This window comes from Gymnoscopelus microlampas (genome assembly GCF_963454915.1).
Source record: "Gymnoscopelus microlampas genome assembly, chromosome: 20".
Taxonomy (NCBI): domain Eukaryota; kingdom Metazoa; phylum Chordata; class Actinopteri; order Myctophiformes; family Myctophidae; genus Gymnoscopelus; species Gymnoscopelus microlampas.
Window position 1 is genome coordinate 48,432,101 of NC_139957.1, and position 24,000 is coordinate 48,456,100.

Below are 24,000 nucleotides of genomic sequence, written 5' to 3' on the forward strand. Positions count from 1 at the left end.
ATAGAGTCTATGACATAGAGCCTGTTGAACAAGCAGAATGCATAGAGTCTATGAAATAGAGCCTGTTGAACAAGCAGAATGCATAGAGTCTATGAAATAGAGCCTGTTGAACAAGCAGAATGCATAGAGTCTATGAAATAGAGCCTGTTGAACAAGCAGAATGCATAGAGTCTATGACATAGAGCCTGTTGAACAAGCAGAATGCATAGAGTCTATGAAATAGAGCCTGTTGAACAAGCAGAATGCATAGAGTCTATGACATAGAGCCTGTTGAACAAGCACAATGCATAGAGTCTATGACATAGAGCCTGTTGAACAAGCACAATGCATAGAGTCTATGACATAGAGCCTGTTGAACAAGCACAATGCATAGAGTCTATGACATAGAGCCTGTTGAACAAGCAGAATGCATAGAGTCTATGACATAGAGCCTGTTGAACAAGCAGAATGCATAGAGTCTATGGCATAGAGCCTGTTGAACAAGCACAATGCATAGAGTCTATGACATAGAGCCTGTTGAACAAGCAGAATGCATAGAGTCTATGGCATAGAGCCTGTTGAACAAGCAGAATGCATAGAGTCTATGACATAGAGCCTGTTGAACAAGCAGAAAGCATAGAGTCTATGACATAGAGCCTGTTGAACAAGCACAATGCATAGAGTCTATGACATAGAGCCTGTTGAACAAGCAGAAAGCATAGAGTCTATGACATAGAGCCTGTTGAACAAGCAGAATGCATAGAGTCTATGACATAGAGCCTGTTGAACAAGCAGAAAGCATAGAGTCTATGACATAGAGCCTGTTGAACAAGCAGAATGCATAGAGTCTATGACATAGAGCCTGTTGAACAAGCAGAAAGCATAGAGTCTATGACATAGAGCCTGTTGAACAAGCAGAAAGCATAGAGTCTATGACATAGAGCCTGTTGAACAAGCAGAAAGCATAGAGTCTATGACATAGAGCCTGTTGAACAAGCAGAATGCATAGAGTCTATGACATAGAGCCTGTTGAACAAGCAGAAAGCATAGAGTCTATGACATAGAGCCTGTTGAACAAGCAGAATGCATAGAGTCTATGACATAGAGCCTGTTGAACAAGCAGAATGCATAGAGTCTATGACATAGAGCCTGTTGAACAAGCAGAATGCATAGAGTCTATGACATAGAGCCTGTTGAACAAGCAGAAAGCATAGAGTCTATGACATAGAGCCTGTTGAACAAGCACAATGCATAGAGTCTATGACATAGAGCCTGTTGAACAAGCACAATGCATAGAGTCTATGACATAGAGCCTGTTGAACAAGCAGAATGCATAGAGTCTATGACATAGAGCCTGTTGAACAAGCAGAATGCATAGAGTCTATGACATAGAGCCTGTTGAACAAGCACAATGCATAGAGTCTATGACATAGAGCCTGTTGAACAAGCAGAATGCATAGAGTCTATGACATAGAGCCTGTTGAACAAGCAGAAAGCATAGAGTCTATGACATAGAGCCTGTTGAACAAGCAGAATGCATAGAGTCTATGACATAGAGCCTGTTGAACAAGCACAATGCATAGAGTCTATGAAATAGAGCCTGTTGAACAAGCACAATGCATAGAGTCTATGACATAGAGCCTGTTGAACAAGCACAATGCATAGAGTCTATGACATAGAGCCTGTTGAACAAGCAGAATGCATAGAGTCTATGACATAGAGCCTGTTGAACAAGCACAATGCATAGAGTCTATGAAATAGAGCCTGTTGAACAAGCAGAATGCATAGAGTCTATGAAATAGAGCCTGTTGAACAAGCAGAATGCATAGAGTCTATGACATAGAGCCTGTTGAACAAGCACAATGCATAGAGTCTATGACATAGAGCCTGTTGAACAAGCACAATGCATAGAGTCTATGGCATAGAGCCTGTTGAACAAGCAGAATGCATAGAGTCTATGGCATAGAGCCTGTTGAACAAGCAGAATGCATAGAGTCTATGGCATAGAGCCTGTTGAACAAGCAGAATGCATAGAGTCTATGACATAGAGCCTGTTGAACAAGCAGAATGCATAGAGTCTATGACATAGAGCCTGTTGAACAAGCACAATGCATAGAGTCTATGACATAGAGCCTGTTGAACAAGCAGAAAGCATAGAGTCTATGACATAGAGCCTGTTGAACAAGCAGAATGCATAGAGTCTATGGCATAGAGCCTGTTGAACAAGCAGAATGCATAGAGTCTATGACATAGAGCCTGTTGAACAAGCAGAATGCATAGAGTCTATGACATAGAGCCTGTTGAACAAGCAGAATGCATAGAGTCTATGAAATAGAGCCTGTTGAACAAGCAGAAAGCATAGAGTCTATGACATAGAGCCTGTTGAACAAGCACAATGCATAGAGTCTATGGCATAGAGCCTGTTGAACAAGCAGAATGCATAGAGTCTATGAAATAGAGCCTGTTGAACAAGCAGAATGCATAGAGTCTATGACATAGAGCCTGTTGAACAAGCAGAATGCATAGAGTCTATGAAATAGAGCCTGTTGAACAAGCACAATGCATAGAGTCTATGACATAGAGCCTGTTGAACAAGCAGAATGCATAGAGTCTATGACATAGAGCCTGTTGAACAAGCAGAATGCATAGAGTCTATGAAATAGAGCCTGTTGAACAAGCACAATGCATAGAGTCTATGACATAGAGCCTGTTGAACAAGCAGAAAGCATAGAGTCTATGAAATAGAGCCTGTTGAACAAGCAGAATGCATAGAGTCTATGAAATAGAGCCTGTTGAACAAGCAGAATGCATAGAGTCTATGGCATAGAGCCTGTTGAACAAGCAGAATGCATAGAGTCTATGACATAGAGCCTGTTGAACAAGCAGAATGCATAGAGTCTATGACATAGAGCCTGTTGAACAAGCAGAATGCATAGAGTCTATGAAATAGAGCCTGTTGAACAAGCAGAATGCATAGAGTCTATGACATAGAGCCTGTTGAACAAGCACAATGCATAGAGTCTATGAAATAGAGCCTGTTGAACAAGCACAATGCATAGAGTCTATGACATAGAGCCTGTTGAACAAGCAGAATGCATAGAGTCTATGAAATAGAGCCTGTTGAACAAGCACAATGCATAGAGTCTATGACATAGAGCCTGTTGAACAAGCAGAAAGCATAGAGTCTATGGCATAGAGCCTGTTGAACAAGCACAATGCATAGAGTCTATGACATAGAGCCTGTTGAACAAGCAGAATGCATAGAGTCTATGACATAGAGCCTGTTGAACAAGCACAATGCATAGAGTCTATGACATAGAGCCTGTTGAACAAGCAGAAAGCATAGAGTCTATGAAATAGAGCCTGTTGAACAAGCAGAATGCATAGAGTCTATGACATAGAGCCTGTTGAACAAGCAGAAAGCATAGAGTCTATGACATAGAGCCTGTTGAACAAGCACAATGCATAGAGTCTATGACATAGAGCCTGTTGAACAAGCAGAAAGCATAGAGTCTATGAAATAGAGCCTGTTGAACAAGCACAATGCATAGAGTCTATGACATAGAGCCTGTTGAACAAGCAGAATGCATAGAGTCTATGGCATAGAGCCTGTTGAACAAGCACAATGCATAGAGTCTATGAAATAGAGCCTGTTGAACAAGCAGAATGCATAGAGTCTATGACATAGAGCCTGTTGAACAAGCACAATGCATAGAGTCTATGACATAGAGCCTGTTGAACAAGCACAATGCATAGAGTCTATGAAATAGAGCCTGTTGAACAAGCAGAATGCATAGAGTCTATGGCATAGAGCCTGTTGAACAAGCAGAATAGAGTCTATGCACAGCAGCCATACATGAGCCAGACAAGATGTCATTTATGGAAAGAGTGGGCAGAACCATAACTGTTAAACTGATAATCTGGGTTGTAAGGCCAGCTAGCCACTGAATATGCAATCCGTGATTAACTGGGTTGTAAGGCCAGCCAATCTCCTGGTACTCTGCAGAGAGTTAAGATGATCTTCGAGCGTCGCTGAGGCTGTGCCCCTGATGTCACCACGGTGATGTCAGAGAGTGTCAGACTCTCTGACCCATACATGGAGCTGCCTATGTCAGTTATGCCCAAGTATGGGACCATGACGTTGGTCCTGGACGTGACGGCCATCTCCATATATGGAGTCTCGGAGAAGGGTTCGCTGATGTCAGACCCGTATCTATCGCACGTCTTGGGTCTCTATGACGATTTCGTAGGTCGATCGTCTCCATTTATGGGGATCTCCATATATAGGCCAGTGCTGGCAAGTATGCCCTGAACGTTCGCAACAATAACTATGTTAAATTGTTTATACGGTCAATATAAGTAAATAAATATATGATAACCTTTCCACAGGAGCAGCTTTTTCATATTTATATTCATTTGATTTATCATTTTTGCATGATGTGACAACTTGCCTCTACGAGAGACGGAGAGAGTACATATTAAATGAATGAATGAACAAAAATAAATGACGCTCGTCATCAGTAATGAGTAACGAGGCCTTTTTTGTCGGAGTAATATGGTATAATATTACTCTTTTGTCAGAATAATACCTTACTTTACTCGTTACTGGGAAAAGTAATAGTATTACAGTAATATATTATTATTAATTTGTTACTACCCAACACTGTGTGTATATTACGTACCCTAGCTTTAATGATGGTGTGTATATTACCTACCCTAGCTTTAATGATGGTGTGTATATTACCTTTACATATTTACCATTTACCATTTACCATTTACCATTTATTACCTACCCTAGCTTTAATGATGGTGTGTATATTACGTACCCTAGCTTTAATGATGGTGTGTATATTACCTACCCTAGCTTTAATGATGGTGTGTATATTACGTACCCTAGCTTTAATGATGGTGTGTATATTACGTACCATAGCTTTAATGATGGTGTGTATATTACGTACCCTAGCTTTAATGATGGTGTGTATATTATGTACCCTAGCTTTAATGATGGTGTGTATATTACGTACCCTAGCTTTAATGATGGTGTGTATATTACGTACCCTAGCTTTAATGATGGTGTGTATATTACGTACCCTAGCTTTAATGATGGTAGGGCGAGGGTCCAGGATTCCTTGCATCTTCCTCAGAGCAGGAATCACAAAGAGGTTACAGGTCACCACCGCCGACACAGGGTTGCCTAGGAAACACGACAACAACAACAGCTGGTCACCGCGGCAACACACAACAAATACAAATATACAATACAATATAATAATATACATACAAATATGTTAATGAGCTGATAGATACTCCATTCATTATCTTTACATATTATGATGAGCTGATAAAAACTCCATTCATTATATTTCAAATATAGAGTCTGGAACTACACCTCCTGTTATATAGAGTCTAGAACTACACCTGCTGAATGTTATATAGAGTCTGAACTACACCTCCTGTTATATAGAGTCTAGAACTACACCTCCTGAATGTTATATAGTCTGAACTACACCTCCTGAATGTTATATAGAGTCTGAACTACACCTCCTGAATGTTATATAGAGTCTGAACTACACCTCCTGAATGTTATATAGAGTCTGAACTACACCTCCTGAATGTTATATAGAGTCTGAACTACACCTCCTGAATGTTATATAGAGTCTGAACTACACCTCCTGAATGTTATATAGAGTCTACAACTACACCTCCTGTTATATAGAGTCTGAACTACACCTCCTGAATGTTATATAGAGTCTAGAACTACACCTCCTGAATGTTATATAGAGTCTAGAACTACACCTCCTGAATGTTATATAGAGTCTACAACTACACCTCCTGTTATATAGAGTCTGAACTACACCTCCTGAATGTTATATAGAGTCTACAACTACACCTCCTGTTATATAGAGTCTGAACTACACCTCCTGTTATATAGAGTCTAGAACTATACCTCCTGAATGTTATATAGAGTCTGAACTACACCTCCTGAATGTTATATAGAGTCTGAACTACACCTCCTGTTATTGTCTCCGCCAGGCCGTAAGGCATGGCGAGAGAGTATGTTTTACCCTCCGTCCGTGTGTCCGTCCGTCCGTGTGTCCGTGTGTTACCACCTAATCTCCGGCACCGTTGGCCCGGTCGCTGCGAAACTGTGCACACACACTCCCTGGATGCCAATTCAGAACCTCTGCCTCAAATTTTTCACATGGGCCTGTTATAGCGCCACCAGGAGGCCGATTTGTGCAAAACCCATTTTTTCACATTATTCCTACAGTTTTTAACCAAACGTCATGCAAATCGGTACACAGTATCTCTATAGTCATGTGATCAACCCTGATCTGTCCGATTTCCCATATTCCATCCTTATTGGTTAAGGTTGCCATCCAAAGTTTGCAGGATTGGTCCGTTTTGAACAAACTGCCTCAAACCATGAACGCAGCGTGCGATTTCCGTGAAATTTCACACGCACATTCCCACTAGGCCGAGGAAGAAATGCCACCCTTTTCACATTGGCCTGTTATAGCGCCACCAGCAGGTCTAATTTAGCAAAACACATTTTTGGAACAAAATGCTTCAAATCATGAATGCAGTGTCCGATTGCCGTGAACGACCTAAGAATAAATGGCACCCTTTTCACATTGGCCTATTATAGCGCCACCAGGAGGCCACAATAACGTATCTGACCTGGCGGAGACCTGTGCTCCGAGGAGCACTTTATCTAGTATAGAGTCTAAACTACACCTCCTGAATGTTATATAGAGTATGAACTACACCTCCTGAATGTTATATAGAGTCTGAACTACACCTCCTGTTATATAGTCTGAACTACACATCCTGAATGTTATATAGAGTCTAGAACTACACTTCCTGAATGTTATATAGAGTCTGAACTACACCTCCTGAATGTTATATAGAGTCTGGAACTACACCTCCTGAATGTTATATAGAGTCTGAACTACACCTCCTGTTATATAGAGTCTGAACTACACCTCCTGAATGTTATATAGAGTCTGAACTACACCTCCTGTTATATAGTCTGAACTACACCTCCTGAATGTTATATAGAGTCTAGAACTACACCTCCTGAATGTTATATAGAGTCTAGAACTACACTTCCTGTTATATAGAGTCTAGAACTACACCTCCTGTTATATAGAGTCTAGAACTACACCAACTGAATGTTATATAGAGTCTGAACTACACCTCCTGAATGTTATATATATAAAAATGCATAAATGGAGCTTCCTTATATGGGAGTAAAGGGGGCGGAGCTTCCCATGGCTGTGCTGAAGCATGGAGTTCAACATTGGTGAACTTTGACCTGGCATCAACCAATAGGAAAGAAGCGCCATGCGGTGACCCCACTTGGCAGCCATTTGTCTTGTAGTTTTCTTTCAGTGAGTCAAACAAACTACACATGTCAGCACCGCCCACAACCCAGCAAAGCATCATGGGAACACATCTGAAGGTTCTGACAGCTGTTAACTGATCTGATTGGTAGAGCAGTGATGGGGCGGGCTCTCCTCTGGTGTTCATGTATGGGTTTTCAACAGGGGGTCCGGGACCCCTAGGGGGCCATCAGAGTTACAACAGGGGGGCCCTAACCCTTTTTTACATTAACAACTTGAACCCCAGCATCCCTATTCTGGGGGGGAATTAGCAGATCTACAAGCTCTCAACGCATTGTAGCGTGACACGCTGTGAGCTTGCAGATCGGCTATTTTTTGGCAAAGAGGTTTGGTGTAGAGGGAAAAAAGAGCAAAGCAAGTACAGAGCCAACGGTTAAGTTTACTACAAATTGAGGGTTTGAGTGGTTAAATGTATTCATAGAAAAGATAATGTGTAAACAAACAATGAAACAAGTCTATGAAGCTATCTATGAAATCTATGAAGAAGTTGAATCTGCAACAGTAGTAGTGGGGGAGTCCCTGGGGGGTCCTTGCTTCATCTCTCTCCCAGCTAAGGGGTCCTGGGCCTGAAAAATATATTGAACACTCCTGCTCTACAACAGGCTGTTTAGACACAACGTTCTCTAGAGAAAACCACTAAATAAAACACGTCCGTTTAGACGACAACCGTGTTATCGGGGGTTGAAAACGCCACAAAGTGAAACCTCCTTCCAGAGTGGCTCCGCCTCGCGTCTCCATGGAAACATGCAATACGGAGGAAACGGCACAAAGTGTGACGTCATGGTGGCTCACGTCGCGTACGCTATGACATGGATGTAAACAAACAGCTGTGATAGGAAGTAGAACGGAAGTGGTTCTACCCATGCGTGACTGGTCTATCTGGCAGTGTCACAGTGCCACCTAGCCACCCGGCATGCACACTGCAGTGTTTTCAATCAACTGTTGCGTCTCCGTGTAAACGCAGAATAAAAAGTGAGAACGCAGCGGCACTTTGTGGTTTCCTGTTCTGATGGTTGCCATGACAACGTGGCCTTACCGTACGATCTGACCTGGTCACATTACGACGGCGGGGTTTAGTTTAAAATGAGCAGAATGTCCCTTTAGAGTGTTGCATTTCATCTGGCTGTAGAACCGCAGTTAGCAGTTAGCAGTTAGCTTACCTACAACTGGCTCTCTGCCTTGTTTCACTGCTATCTGCTCCTCTGGCGCTAACTTCCCTCTCACTGAGACAGAGAGGAGACACAACACAGTAAAATCCATGGTGTTCATTTGACTCTGACAGTGGATGGAGGGTGTTGCTCTGAGAGGTACAAATGGTGACAGAGGTGGGACAACGTCACTGTGTTGCGTAAGTAGGGATGGGACGATAATCGTTATTATCGTTTATCCAGATAAAAAAACAAACAATCGTATCGAGGAGATTTTAATCTATGGTGAAATTGTCCTCCGTCATTCACTAGGATGAATTAGCTTTAGTTGAGCTGCTAATTCAGTACCACTTAAACCCTCTGTACTTTATAAAACTGACCTGTAAAGAGAGTGTTTGGTACGTTCTTATTTCACTCTGATCTAAAAGCTCACAACGCGTTGCAATGGCTATTTTTGGCAAACGTTCCCCCCAGAATAGGGATGCTGGGGGTTCAAGTGGTTAAACAACAAAAGTGGCATTTTAAGTTTTAAGCATATTTTGATTATCGCAATAATATTGTTAATCACATTTATTTTTGCCACAATAATGGTGACATGTTTTCATATCGTCCCATCTCTACAAGTAAAGACTGACAAGTCCCAAGTAAAGTCCAAGTCCTGAACTTGTTGTCTCCAGTCTCAAACAAGTTCCTCCTAAAGCTTGTTGGAAGTCCAATCCAATCCAATCCACTCTATTCATAGATATACACTCTATTCATAGAGCACATTTAAAACACAATCCACTCTATTCATAGATATACACTCTATTCATAGAGCACATTTAAAACACAATCCACTCTATTCATAGATATACACTCTATTCATAGAGCACATTTAAAACACAATCCACTCTATTCATAGAGCACATTTAAAACACAATCCACTCTATTCATAGAGCACATTTAAAACACAATCCACTCTATTCATAGAGCACATTTAAAACAACAGTAACAACATACTAAAAATACTAAGAGTAAAAGAATACACACTAAATGGGAAAAAACACAGAGGGTGCAACCAGGGCAGGAATTTCAGGGAGGCCACGAAGACCATGGCCGTCGTTGCCCCTCAGTTTGGAATGGCATGCCCTGAGGCCACAGTGGCCTTAATGCCCTGAGGCCACAGTGGCCTTAATGCCCTGAGGCCACAGTGGCCTTAATGCCCTGAGGCCACAGTGGCCTTAATGCCCTGAGGCCACAGTGGCCTTAATGCCCTGAGGCCACAGTGGCCTTAATGCCCTGAGGCCACAGTGGCCTTAATGCCCTGAGGCCACAGTGGCTTTAATGCCCTGAGGCCACAGTGGCCTTAATGCCCTGAGGCCACAGTGGCCTTAATGCCCTGAGGCCACAGTGGCCTTAATGCCCTGAGGCCACAGTGGCCTTAATGCCCTGAGGCCACAGTGGCCTTAATGCCCTGAGGCCACAGTAGCCTTAATGCCCTGAGGCCACAGTGGCCTTAATGCCCTGAGGCCACAGTGGCCTTAATGCCCTGAGGCCACAGTAGCCTTAATGCCCTGAGGCCACAGTGGCTTTAATGCCCTGAGGCCACAGTAGCTTTAATGCCCCAGCTGACTGAACCACTTTCTACTCTGTCTCTTTGTCATGCAGACACCAGTGTCTCTTTCTTGTCATCTAGACACCAGTGTCTCTTTCTTGTCATGTAGACACCAGTGTCTCTTTCTTGTCATCTAGACACCAGTGTCTCTTTGTCATGTAGACACCAGTGTCTCTTTCTTGTCATGTAGACACCAGTGTCTCTTTCTTGTCATCTAGACACCAGTGTCTCTTTGTCATGTAGACACCAGTGTCTCTTTCTTGTCATGTAGACACCAGTGTCTCTTTCTTGTCATGTAGACACCAGTGTCTCTTTCTTGTCATGTAGACACCAGTGTCTCTTTCTTGTCATGTAGACACCAGTGTCTCTTTGTCATGTAGACACCAGTGTCTCTTTGTCATGTAGACACCAGTGTCTCTTTCTTGTCATGTAGACACCAGTGTCTCTTTGTCATGTAGACACCAGTGTCTCTTTCTTGTCATCTAGACACCAGTGTCTCTTTCTTGTCATGTAGACACCAGTGTCTCTTTCTTGTCATGTAGACACCAGTGTCTCTTTGTCATGTAGACACCAGTGTCTCTTTCTTGTCATGTAGACACCAGTGTCTCTTTGTCATCTAGACACCAGTGTCTCTTTGTCATGTAGACACCAGTGTCTCTTTCTTGTCATGTAGACACCAGTGTCTCTTTGTCACGTAGACAGCAGTGTCTCTTTCTTGTCATGTAGACACCAGTGTCTCTTTCTTGTCATGTAGACACCAGTGTCTCTTTGTCATGTAGACAGCAGTGTCTCTTTCTTGTCATGTAGACAGCAGTGTCTCTTTGTCATGTAGACAGCAGTGTCTCTTTCTTGTCATGTAGACACCAGTGTCTCTTTCTTGTCATGTAGACACCAGTGTCTCTTTGTCATGTAGACAGCAGTGTCTCTTTGTCATGTAGACAGCAGTGTCTCTTTGTCATGTAGACACCAGTGTCTCTTTCTTGTCATGTAGACACCAGTGTCTCTTTGTCATGTAGACAGCAGTGTCTCTTTGTCATGTAGACAGCAGTGTCTCTTTCTTGTCATGTAGACACCAGTGTCTCTTTCTTGTCATGTAGACACCAGTGTCTCTTTGTCATGTAGACAGCAGTGTCTCTTTCTTGTCATGTAGACACCAGTGTCTCTTTCTTGTCATGTAGACACCAGTGTCTTTTGTTGAGATTCTGAATTCTTAACTCCTCTGAGTCCCCATCTTTAAACCAATCCAGGGACTTTGATTGGTGCAGGGCTGTGCATGGATCAGAAAATCATCCTTAACTTCAATTAATTCTTTCAATGGACTAAAATGTTGTTTTATTTGATGGCCTTCCTGCTCTGGCATTTGGCCTTTGTGCCCTTAAAAATGGACAACACCAAAGGGCAAGTGGCCTTGACCCTAACATGAGGAAATTCCAGGCCTGGGTGCAACACATACACATTGCCTAATGGAAACAGAAACTCTCAGTCTGAATCATGGAAAGCCAAGGAGTTTTCAAACGTGATTTAAACACAGGCAGGGTTTGAGACGCTCCAACAGGCAGGGTTTGAGACGCTCCAACAGGCAGGGTTTGAGACGCTCTAAACGTGATTTAAACACAGGCAGGGTTTGAAAATGATCAATCTCCCCTGATCTTCAGCCTTGTTGGTGGACCAGAAGAAGTGACTGGTCTTGTAGAGTTATTGGGAGGTAGAAGCTCTGATATGTACATTGGTGCCAACCCATTTAAAGACTTAAAAACAAACGTCAAAATCTTAAACTGAATCCTGTAACGAACAGGGAGCCAGTGTAGGGAGGCAAGAATCGGGGAGATGTGATCATACTTCCTGGTAAGAGGCGAGCGGCAGCGTTTGGACTAACTGTAACGCCAACATAAAGTGCATTATCACATTATCACAGCAGTCAGGTTGGGTTGAGATAGTGACTTGAAAGTGACTTGAAAAGACTTCAAGTCAAGTCACGAGTCATAGGCGTTGAATTCCAAGTCGAGTAAACCTTTCTTTTTGTTTTTTGATCAAGCGAGTCTAAAGTCATGGAATGTGTGACTGCAGTCTGGTGTCCACAGGGTTAGGGTTAGGGTTAGTCTACACACCTCCTGTCCACACCTCTGCAAACGGAACCTGTGGTTAGACATTTGTACACACTCAGAGTTAAAGGGAAATTTTGCTGATTTTGAGCCCAAATGTTGTGATGAGGGGAGATCCCCCTCACTTCAGAACAATGGAATTCAGGTTCAAAATGGACAAAGTTTCCCTTTAAATTCACACTCAGGATTTTACAGTGTAGGCACCTCCAACCAATGAAATGACAGCACCTTCACACACACGGCTCTGACCAACCAATCAAATGAACCTGGAGGCTGGAGGCCATGTGATTGGCCACGCCCATTAGAACAGAAAGCTGCTAAATGAATAGAGTGGGTGGAGCCTGGCGGGGAGGCGGGGTGTCAAAAGACCTTGATTGACAGGTCCTGACCACGCCTCCCCACCACTGCCTCATACAAACCAACAGGAAGAGGCGGGTCAGATGCAGGCAGGGCTGTTCATTGACGGGTGTCATCAGAGGGGGCGGGGTTTAAAGGGGGCAGGGTTTATAGGGGGCGGGGATTCCAGGGAGGATCACGGGGCTTAAAGGGATATTTCACTTTCAAACATGTTTGGGGTCGTTTTAACGTCTACTTATCAGACACGCCCCATTCCTATGCAATTCCTTTGTAAGTTCAAACTCCATTTGAACCATGTTAGATTCATGGGTTCTGGTGACTGATATGTCCTTCTAATACGTACGTTTGTCATAAACAGAAAATAAACAAACAAATAAAACACATGTCTGATAAGTAGTAGTAGTAGTAAGTCATTTACTATATGTAAATACTGAATATAGCAACTTAAAAACTCTTTGGGGTGAAACACGTTAAAATGACCCTTAACTCTTTAACTGACAGAGTTTTTCAGAAAAATGTCAAGCCACTGCCAGCGAATCCGAGCGATTTTACTAACCATTGAAAAATCATGGAATATTTTCCGTGATCAGCGTTCTCACAGAGAGCCTCTTTAAACGCACAGAGAGCCTCTTTAAACGCACAGAGAGCCTCTTTAAACGCACAGAGAGCCTCTTTAAACGCACAGAGAGCCTCTTTAAACGCACAGAGAGCCTCTTTAAACGCACAGAGAGCCTCTTTAAACGCACAGAGAGCCTCTTTAAACGCACAGAGAGCCTCTTTAAACGCACAGAGAGCCTCTTTAAACGCACAGAGAGCCTCTTTAAACGCACATAGTTGGGCCAGTTGAATGTGGTAATATGTTGCATAGTTGTGACCAGTTGAATATGGTAATCTGTTGCATAGTTGTGGCCAGTTGAATATGGTAATATGTTGCATAGTTGTGACCAGTTGAATATGGTAATATGTTGCATAGTTGTGGCCAGTTGAATATGGTAATCTGTTGCATAGTTGTGGCCAGTTGAATATGGTAATATGTTGCATAGTTGTGGCCAGTTGAATATGGTAATCTGTTGCATAGTTGTGGCCAGTTGAATATGGTAATATGTTGCATAGTTGGGCCAGTTGAATATGGTAATCTGTTGCATAGTTGGGCCAGTTGAATATGGTAATCTGTTGCATAGTTGGGCCAGTTGAATATGGTAATCTGTTGCATAGTTGTGGCCAGTTGAATGTGGTAATATGTTGCATAGTTGTGACCAGTTGAATATGGTAATCTGTTGCATAGTTGTGGCCAGTTGAATATGGTAATATGTTGCATAGTTGTGACCAGTTGAATATGGTAATATGTTGCATAGTTGTGGCCAGTTGAATATGGTAATCTGTTGCATAGTTGTGGCCAGTTGAATATGGTAATATGTTGCATAGTTGTGGCCAGTTGAATATGGTAATCTGTTGCATAGTTGTGGCCAGTTGAATATGGTAATATGTTGCATAGTTGGGCCAGTTGAATATGGTAATCTGTTGCATAGTTGGGCCAGTTGAATATGGTAATCTGTTGCATAGTTGGGCCAGTTGAATATGGTAATATGTTGCATAGTTGTGGCCAGTTGAATATGGTAATATGTTGCATAGTTGGGCCAGTTGAATATGGTAATATGTTGCATAGTTGTGGCCAGTTGAATATGGTAATATGTTGCATAGTTGTGACCAGTTGAATATGGTAATCTGTTGCATAGTTGTGGCCAGTTGAATATGGTAATCTGTTGCATAGTTGTGGCCAGTTGAATATGGTAATCTGTTGCATAGTTGTGGCCAGTTGAATATGGTAATCTGTTGCATAGTTGTGGCCAGTTGAATATGGTAATCTGTTGCATAGTTGTGACCAGTTGAATATGGTAATCTGTTGCATAGTTGGGCCAGTTGAATGTGGTAATATGTTGCATAGTTGTGGCCAGTTGAATATGGTAATCTGTTGCATAGTTGTGGCCAGTTGAATATGGTAATATGTTGCATAGTTGGGCCAGTTGAATATGGTAATCTGTTGCATAGTTGGGCCAGTTGAATATGGTAATCTGTTGCATAGTTGGGCCAGTTGAATATGGTAATATGTTGCATAGTTGTGGCCAGTTGAATATGGTAATATGTTGCATAGTTGGGCCAGTTGAATATGGTAATATGTTGCATAGTTGTGGCCAGTTGAATATGGTAATATGTTGCATAGTTGTGACCAGTTGAATATGGTAATATGTTGCATAGTTGTGGCCAGTTGAATATGGTAATATGTTCAGGGGTGCACATAACTGGTGCGCAGGTGCGCATGCGCACCCAAAATAAAAAATGCGCACCACATCAGGCGACGCGAGGCGCTTTTGCGCACCAACAGCTGGGACAGGAATTTCCAAGCTTTTATTTTTTAGCAAAACTAAAAAATAAAAGCCTGGAGATCGAGGCTAGGAATTTACTTCCTGAAGCCACACTCACACAATCACTCTAAAGCACCCGTCGGCCCCATGTACAGCCATTAGGCGGAGGGGTAGAGATATGACTCGCGTCGCCTCGCATCGCCTCGCATTGCCTGGCTGCGTGCACGACGGAATTTAGAAGCAGAGCGTCCTTTTTTTCTCGCCCCCCCCCCCCCCCCCCCCCCCCCCCCCCCCCCGTTGACAAAACTGTCCGGCGGGCACCGTGCTGAACCCCCCCCCGTTGACAAAACTGTCCGGGCTGAACCCCCCCCCCGTTGACAAAACGGGACGGGCGCCATGCGCACCAAGTCACATGTCCAGGTGCTCTTCTGCGTACCAGACCTAAAAAGTTATGTGCACCCCTGAATATGTTGCATAGTTGTGACCAGTTGAAAAACTTGTTTTTGCAAAAAAAAACTACAGAAACTAAAAAAAACAGGAAGTAAACAAGCGCCATCTGGTGGAAAACCACTGAAAACACAAAATCTTGTCAAACTCGTCAATGGCAGGCTGCGCTTTAGCAGTGGAAGGCAAAGAGTTAACATGTTTGAAAGTGAAATATCCCTTTAATAAAAGGGTCACACTCAGTCATTTGGGGGAGGGGTCATATCGTTTGGGGCGTTTAAACTTAGTTGACCTTCTTCTGGGGCGGGTAGGGGAATCTGAGAGGTTAGAGGTCAGCAAAGGGGTGGTTCTGGGGTGAAGAGGTCATATGTTAGGGTGCTTCTGGACCTACTTCCTCTAGGTGGAGGGGGGAGGGGCTGTCTGGTGTCGCTCTCATTGGCCACGGCCTCCAGCCGAGAGGAGGAGGGGCCTTTATCCCTGAAGCTGAAGTTCCCTTTAAGAACATATACGTACATAGTACACATTATGCTAGGACGTCCTAGTGCATACATACTGGGACCTCTATGCGTACTACACATTAAGGCACACGTATGTTATGTATGTAAAGTCTACACAGTCATAATAAAGGTTACTGCAGGACATGCACTGCTAGCAGGAAGTGAGGGAGGGGCCAGGGCCTGGGTAGGAGGGGCCAGGGCGGGGACAACTCCTGCAGGTCACACACAAGGTCAGAGGTCAGAGGATGAGGCACCTGAAACTAGTGGCGAGCAAACTGACACTGTGGAGTCAACCCAGGAGGTGCACCACCTACGTAGACACACTGCAGTGTGACAGAGGAGCCAGTAGGAGGTGCACCACCTACGTAGACACACTGCAGTGTGACAGAGGAGCCAGTAGGAGGTGCACCACCTACGTAGACACACTGCAGTGTGACAGAGGAGCCAGTAGGAGGTGCACCACCTACGTAGACACACTGCAGTGTGACAGAGGAGCCAGTAGGAGGTGCACCACCTACGTAGACACACTGCAGTGTGACAGAGGAGCCAGTAGGATGTGCACCACCTACGTAGACACACTGCAGTGTGACAGAGGAGCCAGTAGGATGTGCACCACCTACGTAGACACACTGCAGTGTGACAGAGGAGCCAGTAGGATGTGCACCACCTACGTAGACACACTGCAGTGTGACAGTAGAGCCAGTAGGAGGTGCACCACCTACGTAGACACACTGCAGTGTGACAGAGGAGCCAGTAGGAGGTGCACCACCTACGTAGACACACTGCAGTGTGACAGAGGAGCCAGTAGGATGTGCACCACCTACGTAGACACACTGCAGTGTGACAGAGGAGCCAGTAGGAGGTGCACCACCTACGTAGACACACTGCAGTGTGACAGTAGAGCCAGTAGGAGGTGCATCACCTACGTAGACACACTGCAGTGTGACAGAGGAGCCAGTAGGAGGTGCACCACCTACGTAGACACACTGCAGTGTGACAGAGGAGCCAGTAGGAGGTGCACCACCTACGTAGACACACTGCAGTGTGACAGTAGAGCCAGTAGGAGGTGCACCACCTACGTAGACACACTGCAGTGTGACAGAGGAGCCAGTAGGGGGTGCACCACCTACGTAGACACACTGCAGTGTGACAGAGGAGCCAGTAGGGGGTGCACCACCTACGTAGACACACTGCAGTGTGACAGTGGAGCCAGTAGGAGGTGCACCACCTACGTAGACACACTGCAGTGTGACAGAGGAGCCAGTAGGAGGTGCACCACCTACGTAGACACACTGCAGTGTGTCTACGTAGGTGGTGCACCTCCTACTGGCTCAACTGGGTACTGGGTATACAGTATACAGGGTACTGGGTGTACAGGCTCATCTGCATTGTGCAGGTTGTCTTAAGGCGGTATTGTGCAGGTTGTCTTAAGGCGGTATTGTGCAGGTTGTCTTAAGGCGGTATTGTGCAGGTTGTCTTTGACAAGCTAGAAATAAAGCTTGGACCAAGACAGTAAGACATGCTGTGGTGCTGGAGGTCCACTTACTTAACTACACACACACACACACACACATGATTATGCATGCACACGCATGCATGCACTTATAAACACACACACACACACACACACACACACACACACACACACACACACACACACACACACGCACACGCACACGCAGTACCTGGCAGTGCGAAGATGAGTTTCCGTGCTCCATCGATATCTGCTGTGGCAAAGGTGGTTGGAAGACTGACAGACAGACAGACAGACAGACAGACAGACAGACATCAGTATATTATTTTAATATCTACACTTGTCTAAAGGTCAGTCAAACAAAGCTCTCCCTCTCACCCAGGTTTCATGAAGGTTATTATTAGGGCCATGAAGCACGTATTGTTTTTGTTAGTTTTGTTCTTCTCCCACCGTTTTTGCAGTTCTGGCTTAACCGTGCAGTCGTTTTTTATGAAGCTCTGCAATATGGTAGAGGGTCATGGAAAACCAAGAAACCAAACTCACAACCATTGTCCAAAGGGTGGCGCTATAGCACTAAAGACATACAGACATAGCTCATGACCTGTTTGACCTACAGCCATGAAACTGAGCCACTTTGACCTCTGACATCTGACCTTTGGATATCCAATCCTTTAGAATGATATGAAAAACTGTTAAAATCTATCTCCTCCTGGAGGGTTTGAACAATCTGCACAAAACCTTCTACACACAAACTTTGGACCAATATCTAAAAACCCAGTTGGACAGAAGTTAACAGTGGCGTAGCCAGAACGCTAGCCGAGGCTGGGCCTAGAGAGTCAACAACACTAATATTGCAGTTTTATGAAAATTATTCTTCTGTCTCAATGAATGCAGTGCCATATTTTTTCGAAACTTTGCAGTATGGTACATGGTCATGCCAATAAGCGCTGAAACATATCTCACTCCAATTGGCTAAATGGGGGCGCTATAGCGATCGTTTGAAAATGCAAACTTTGAACAGGCATAAGTCATGCCTCGTTTGGCCTACAGCCATGAGACTTGCTTACGCATGTGCCTTGACTCATGAGGAACACATCTGTCACTTTGACCAGTAAGTTCCGGCCTTAGATGTTCTGCCATTTTGAGTAGTTTGAAAAACACTATTTTTAACTGCAAATTTTTAGCAATCACCGTGAAACATTCTACACACAATTTATGAACATCCTATATATTAAAAGTGCCTGAGGGCGGGCTGGCTGGCTGGCGGGTGGGTGGGTGGACGTCACAAACATAACATGCAGACCTGCGAGGCACACCATTGCTCCGATCCGCACCAAACACTGGTCAGGGGTCTGACATCACAATAGCCACACCAGGGACCACATGTGGCCTCCATGGGCCCTGCTGGTGGCCACAGGCGCACCATTGCTCCGTCCCCTCTGTGTTCCTATTGGCTGGGCTTTATATAGCCATAACTCCAGTTCCCAGCATAATAAAGGCCCCACACTTGGTAGGTGCTCTTAGACGGCCAATAGGAACAGGCTATAATTGCTTAAGCACCCCCCCTCTGTGTTCCTAAAATCCCAGTTCAATAGAAGTTTGTAGGTGACAAAATGAAGCCTCCATGACCCAATGAATATTGCAGAGGGCATGCCTCATAAAAAAGAGAAAAAGAAAAAAAGAAACCATGGCCATGGGCTCCTTTCTCTTAGCTCAGTTCTAGGATTTCAGTAGTTCAGAAGGGAGTGTCTACCTGTCAGTTAGAAGGTCCCCGGTTCAAAACTTGGCTTATCCAGTGGTAACAGAAATCATGACCTTATTAATTAATGCAGGTCCACTTCTTAAAGACAACATGAAATGGCATTTTGACAGTATTTAATTTCAGTATTGTGACCAATTTCCTTTTGAAAAATGGACATGGCACATGACAGAAGGCAACACTTTTTGCATATAATCAGAATTAAACAAGGTTGCCGTGGCAGAATGGGTAGAGAGGTTGTCTGGAATACAGAGTGTCACAGGTTCAATTCCTGACCCCGGCTAAACCGACTGGCCATAAATGGTGATCAAAAGCCATAGCCTAAAACACAAGAATGTGTCTATGTTGTGTAGACAGAATTTGACAAACTTTTGTCTTGATGAAATCTGCCATAATAAGCAACATAATAAAGAGATACATTATGATATCCACAATCCCTCAGAACTCTGCACAGCTGTTTCCAATAATCATTTGTTAATTTCTTTAGAGTTCCTTTCTCTCAAGTTCAGTCGATTCTGTTTCTACGGCTTATTGCACATTTTGCATAGTGCATTCCTTGGCCCCTGTATTGCTGCTATCAGCTATATTTATGATTATTATTATTAACCCTTCCTCACCCAGGTTTCATGAAGACTCGACCAAAGTGGATCTGAGCATGAAGGTCGATGTCGAGAACCTGCTTCAGATAGTCCTGAAATACAAACATTTACACACACACACACACACACACACACACACACACACACAGTGGAGTCGTGTCAGTGATATCAATCATGGCATCACTAATTGTTTGTTACATTGTAATTATTGTTAGAGGTCACAGGTCACCTTCTCTCCCATGGACACGCCCCCTGAGGTGATGATGACATCAGCACGGCTGATTCCCTCATGAAGAGCAGACAGCAGGTCATCTGGACTGAATCATAATTTATATTATTATTATTATTACTCTCCGCAGGAGAGTTTTGTTTTCACTTTCTAAATATGACACACCGATTGGTCAAGCCTCACGTGACACGTGACAATACGGTGAAATATTGTATAAATACATGGCGTCACTTTGGCAGTGTCTTTGACACTGCCAAAGTGAGGTAAGACAGGAACCATCACGAAATGGCTGCATGGCTGATACATAATTGGCAAATAGGACAGATAGGACACTTATATAGACAGGAGGGATATGACACTTACACAGACGGATAGGACACTTATAGTACACAGACAGGACGGATAGGACACTTATACAGACAGGACGGATAGGACACTTATACAGACAGGACGGATAGGACACTTATACAGACAGGACGGATAGAACACTTACACAGACAGGACGGATAGGACACTTACATAGACAGGAGGGATATGACACTTACACAGACAGGACGGATAGGACACTTACAGTATACAGACAGGACGGATAGGACACTTACAGTATACAGACAGGACGGATAGGACACTTATACAGACAGGAGGGATAGGACACTTACACAGACAGGAGGGATAGGACACTTACATAGACAGGACGGATAGGACACGTATACAGACAATACAGACAAGACGGATAGGACACTTATACAGACGGATAGGACACTTATACAGACAGGACGGATCGGACACTTATACAGACAGGATGGATAGGACAGTTAGAACATAAGAATTAGAACATTCCCAACATTCCCAACACAAGTCTGGTAAGAGTGAGGTAAGACAGGAACAATCACGAAATGGTTGAGAAATGGCGGATACTGTAACAATTGGATAGGACACTTACACAGACAGGACGGATAGGACACTTACACAGACAGGACGGATAGGACACTTATACAGATAGAACATTCCCAACATTCCCAACAGCGGAGAGTTGTGCTCCGAGGAGCACTTTTTCTAGTTATTATTATTATTACTGTAGCTAACGATACACCCCAGCTTAATGTGGACACATCTACTGATCTCCTACATGTTAATAACATGTGATCTACAGGGTCTCCTACATATTAATAACATGTGATCTACAGGGTCTCCTACATGTTAATAACATGTGATCTACATGTTAATAACATGTGATCTACTGGTCTCCTACATGTTAATAACATGTGATCTACTGATCTCCTACATGTTAATAACATGTGATCTACTGATCTCCTACATGTTAATAACATGTGATCTACAGGGTCTCCTACATATTAATAACATGTGATCTACTGATCTCCTACATGTTAATAACATGTGATCTACTGATCTCCTACATGTTAATAACATGTGATCTACTGATCTCCTACATGTTAATAACATGTGATCTACATGTTAATAACATGTGATCTACTGGTCTCCTACATGTTAATAACATGTGATCTACAGGGTCTCCTACATGTTAATAACATGTGATCTACAGGGTCTCCTACATGTTAATAACATGTGATCTACATGTTAATAACATGTGATCTACTGGTCTCCTACATGTTAATAACATGTGATCTACTGATCTCCTAAATGTTAATAACATTTGATCTACTGATCTCCTACATGTTAATAACATGTGATCTACTGATCTCCTACATGTTAATAACATGTGATCTACAGGGTCTCCTACATGTTAATAACATGTGATCTACAGGGTCTCCTACATGTTAATAACATGTGATCTACAGGTCTCCTACATGTTAATAACATGTGATCTACAGGGTCTCCTACATGTTAATAACATGTGATCTACAGGGTCTCCTACATGTTAATAACATGTGATCTACAGGGTCTCCTACATGTTAATAACATGTGATCTACAGGTCTCCTACATGTTAATAACATGTGATCTACAGGTCTCCTACATGTTAATAACATGTGATCTACAGGTCTCCTACATGTTAATATCTACTGATCTCCTACATGTTAATAACATTTGATCTACTGATCTCCTACATGTTAATAACATGTGATCTACAGGGTCTCCTACATGTTAATAACATGTTAATAACATGTGATCTACATGTTAATAACATGTGATCTACTGGTCTCCTACATGTTAATAACATGTGATCTACTGATCTCCTAAATGTTAATAACATTTGATCTACTGATCTCCTACATGTTAATAACATGTGATCTACTGATCTCCTACATGTTAATAACATGTGATCTACAGGTCTCCTACATGTTAATAACATGTGATCTACAGGTCTCCTACATGTTAATAACATGTGATCTACAGGGTCTCCTACATGTTAATAACATGTGATCTACAGGGTCTCCTACATGTTAATAACATGTGATCTACATGTTAATAACATGTGATCTACTGGTCTCCTACATATTAATAACATGTGATCTACTGGTCTCCTACATGTTAATAACATGTGATCTACTGATCTCCTAAATGTTAATAACATGTGATCTACTGATCTCCTAAATGTTAATAACATTTGATCTACTGATCTCCTACATGTTAATAACATGTGATCTACTGATCTCCTACATGTTAATAACATGTGATCTACAGGTCTCCTACATGTTAATAACATGTGATCTACAGGTCTCCTACATGTTAATAACATGTGATCTACTGATCTCCTACATATTAATAACATGTGATCTACTGATCTCCTAAATGTTAATAACATGTGATCTACTGGTCTCCTAAATGTTAATAACATGTGATCTACTGGTCTCCTACATGTTAATAACATGTGATCTACTGGTCTCCTACATGTTAATAACATGTGATCTACTGATCTCCTACATGTTAATAACATGTGATCTACTGATCTCCTAAATGTTAATAACATGTGATCTACTGGTCTCCTAAATGTTAATAACATGTGATCTACTGGTCTCCTACATGTTAATAACATGTGATCTACTGGTCTCCTACATGTTAATAACATGTGATCTACTGGTCTCCTACATGTTAATAACATGTGATCTACTGGTCTCCTACATGTTAATAACATGTGATCTAGATACACCTACTTGTCTCCTACGATACCCAGGTTGATGGTAGGGTATCCATGCTCCTGGATGGTGGCCAACAGGGTGGAACGGTTGGAGTCCCTGATCTTCCCTGGGTGGAGGTCATCCTCTGGATTTAACAGCTACACACACACACACACACACACACACACACACACACACACACACACACACACACACACACACACACACACACACACACACACACACACACACACACACACGCACAGACGCACGCACGCACACACACACACACGCACACACACACACGCAAACACATAAATTCATAGATAATGACAGCTTTAAAAACATATTAATATAAAGGGTTAGGGGTACACATAACTGGTGCGCAAGTGTGCAATGCATGAGAGCCGACTGACTTTCTTATCACCTGACAGGGGGGGGGGGGTCCCCGGTAGGACGTAGCGTGTGGAAGGAACACGTTATTCCAACCAGTTCCTTTCCCCTCCATCAGGCGCCCCGGCTGACCAGGGGGAAGCAGTATAGTGACCAGGATTACTACATGTTTTTGTGAGGGTATTAACTACCCTAGGAGACACGGGGAGAACATGCAAACTCCACACAGAGTATTTAGGCCCTTTCACCAACCCCACCTAGGGTCTGGGCCCTTTCACCAACCCCACCTAGGGTCTGGGCCCTTTCACCAACCCCACCTAGGGTCTGGGCCCTTTCACCAACCCCACCTAGGGTCTGGGCCCTTTCACCAACCCCACCTAGGGTATGGGCGCTGATGACAGTGAAAGTCTGTTTCTGTTGAAACCAAGCTGTCATGATGCTGCGACTCTAAACTCCAAAGTAAACAAGAACCCACGTGGATAAAACGCAAGACTTCAAGGTTCAAGTTATATATACGGTATGAAAACCATGCTCCTGTGACTTACAATGTACACACT

At 43.3% G+C, this 24,000-nt stretch overlaps 1 protein-coding gene across 2 annotated transcripts in view; it reads right to left on the reverse strand.

Moving 5' to 3' along the window:
- gphna (gephyrin a) overlaps positions 1-24,000 on the reverse strand; it is a 69,628-nt gene that overhangs the window by 4,712 nt on the left and 40,916 nt on the right. For both annotated transcript variants that reach the window (XM_084045624.1, XM_084045623.1), the window contains 5 exons: positions 23,087-23,208; positions 19,952-20,039; positions 19,741-19,814; positions 17,576-17,640; positions 5,070-5,173 (listed from right to left, as the gene is read on the reverse strand). In XM_084045624.1, the coding sequence (XP_083901750.1) occupies positions 5,070-5,173; positions 17,576-17,640; positions 19,741-19,814; positions 19,952-20,039; positions 23,087-23,208 (453 nt within the window). The remainder of the gene's footprint in view (positions 1-5,069; positions 5,174-17,575; positions 17,641-19,740; positions 19,815-19,951; positions 20,040-23,086; positions 23,209-24,000) is intronic.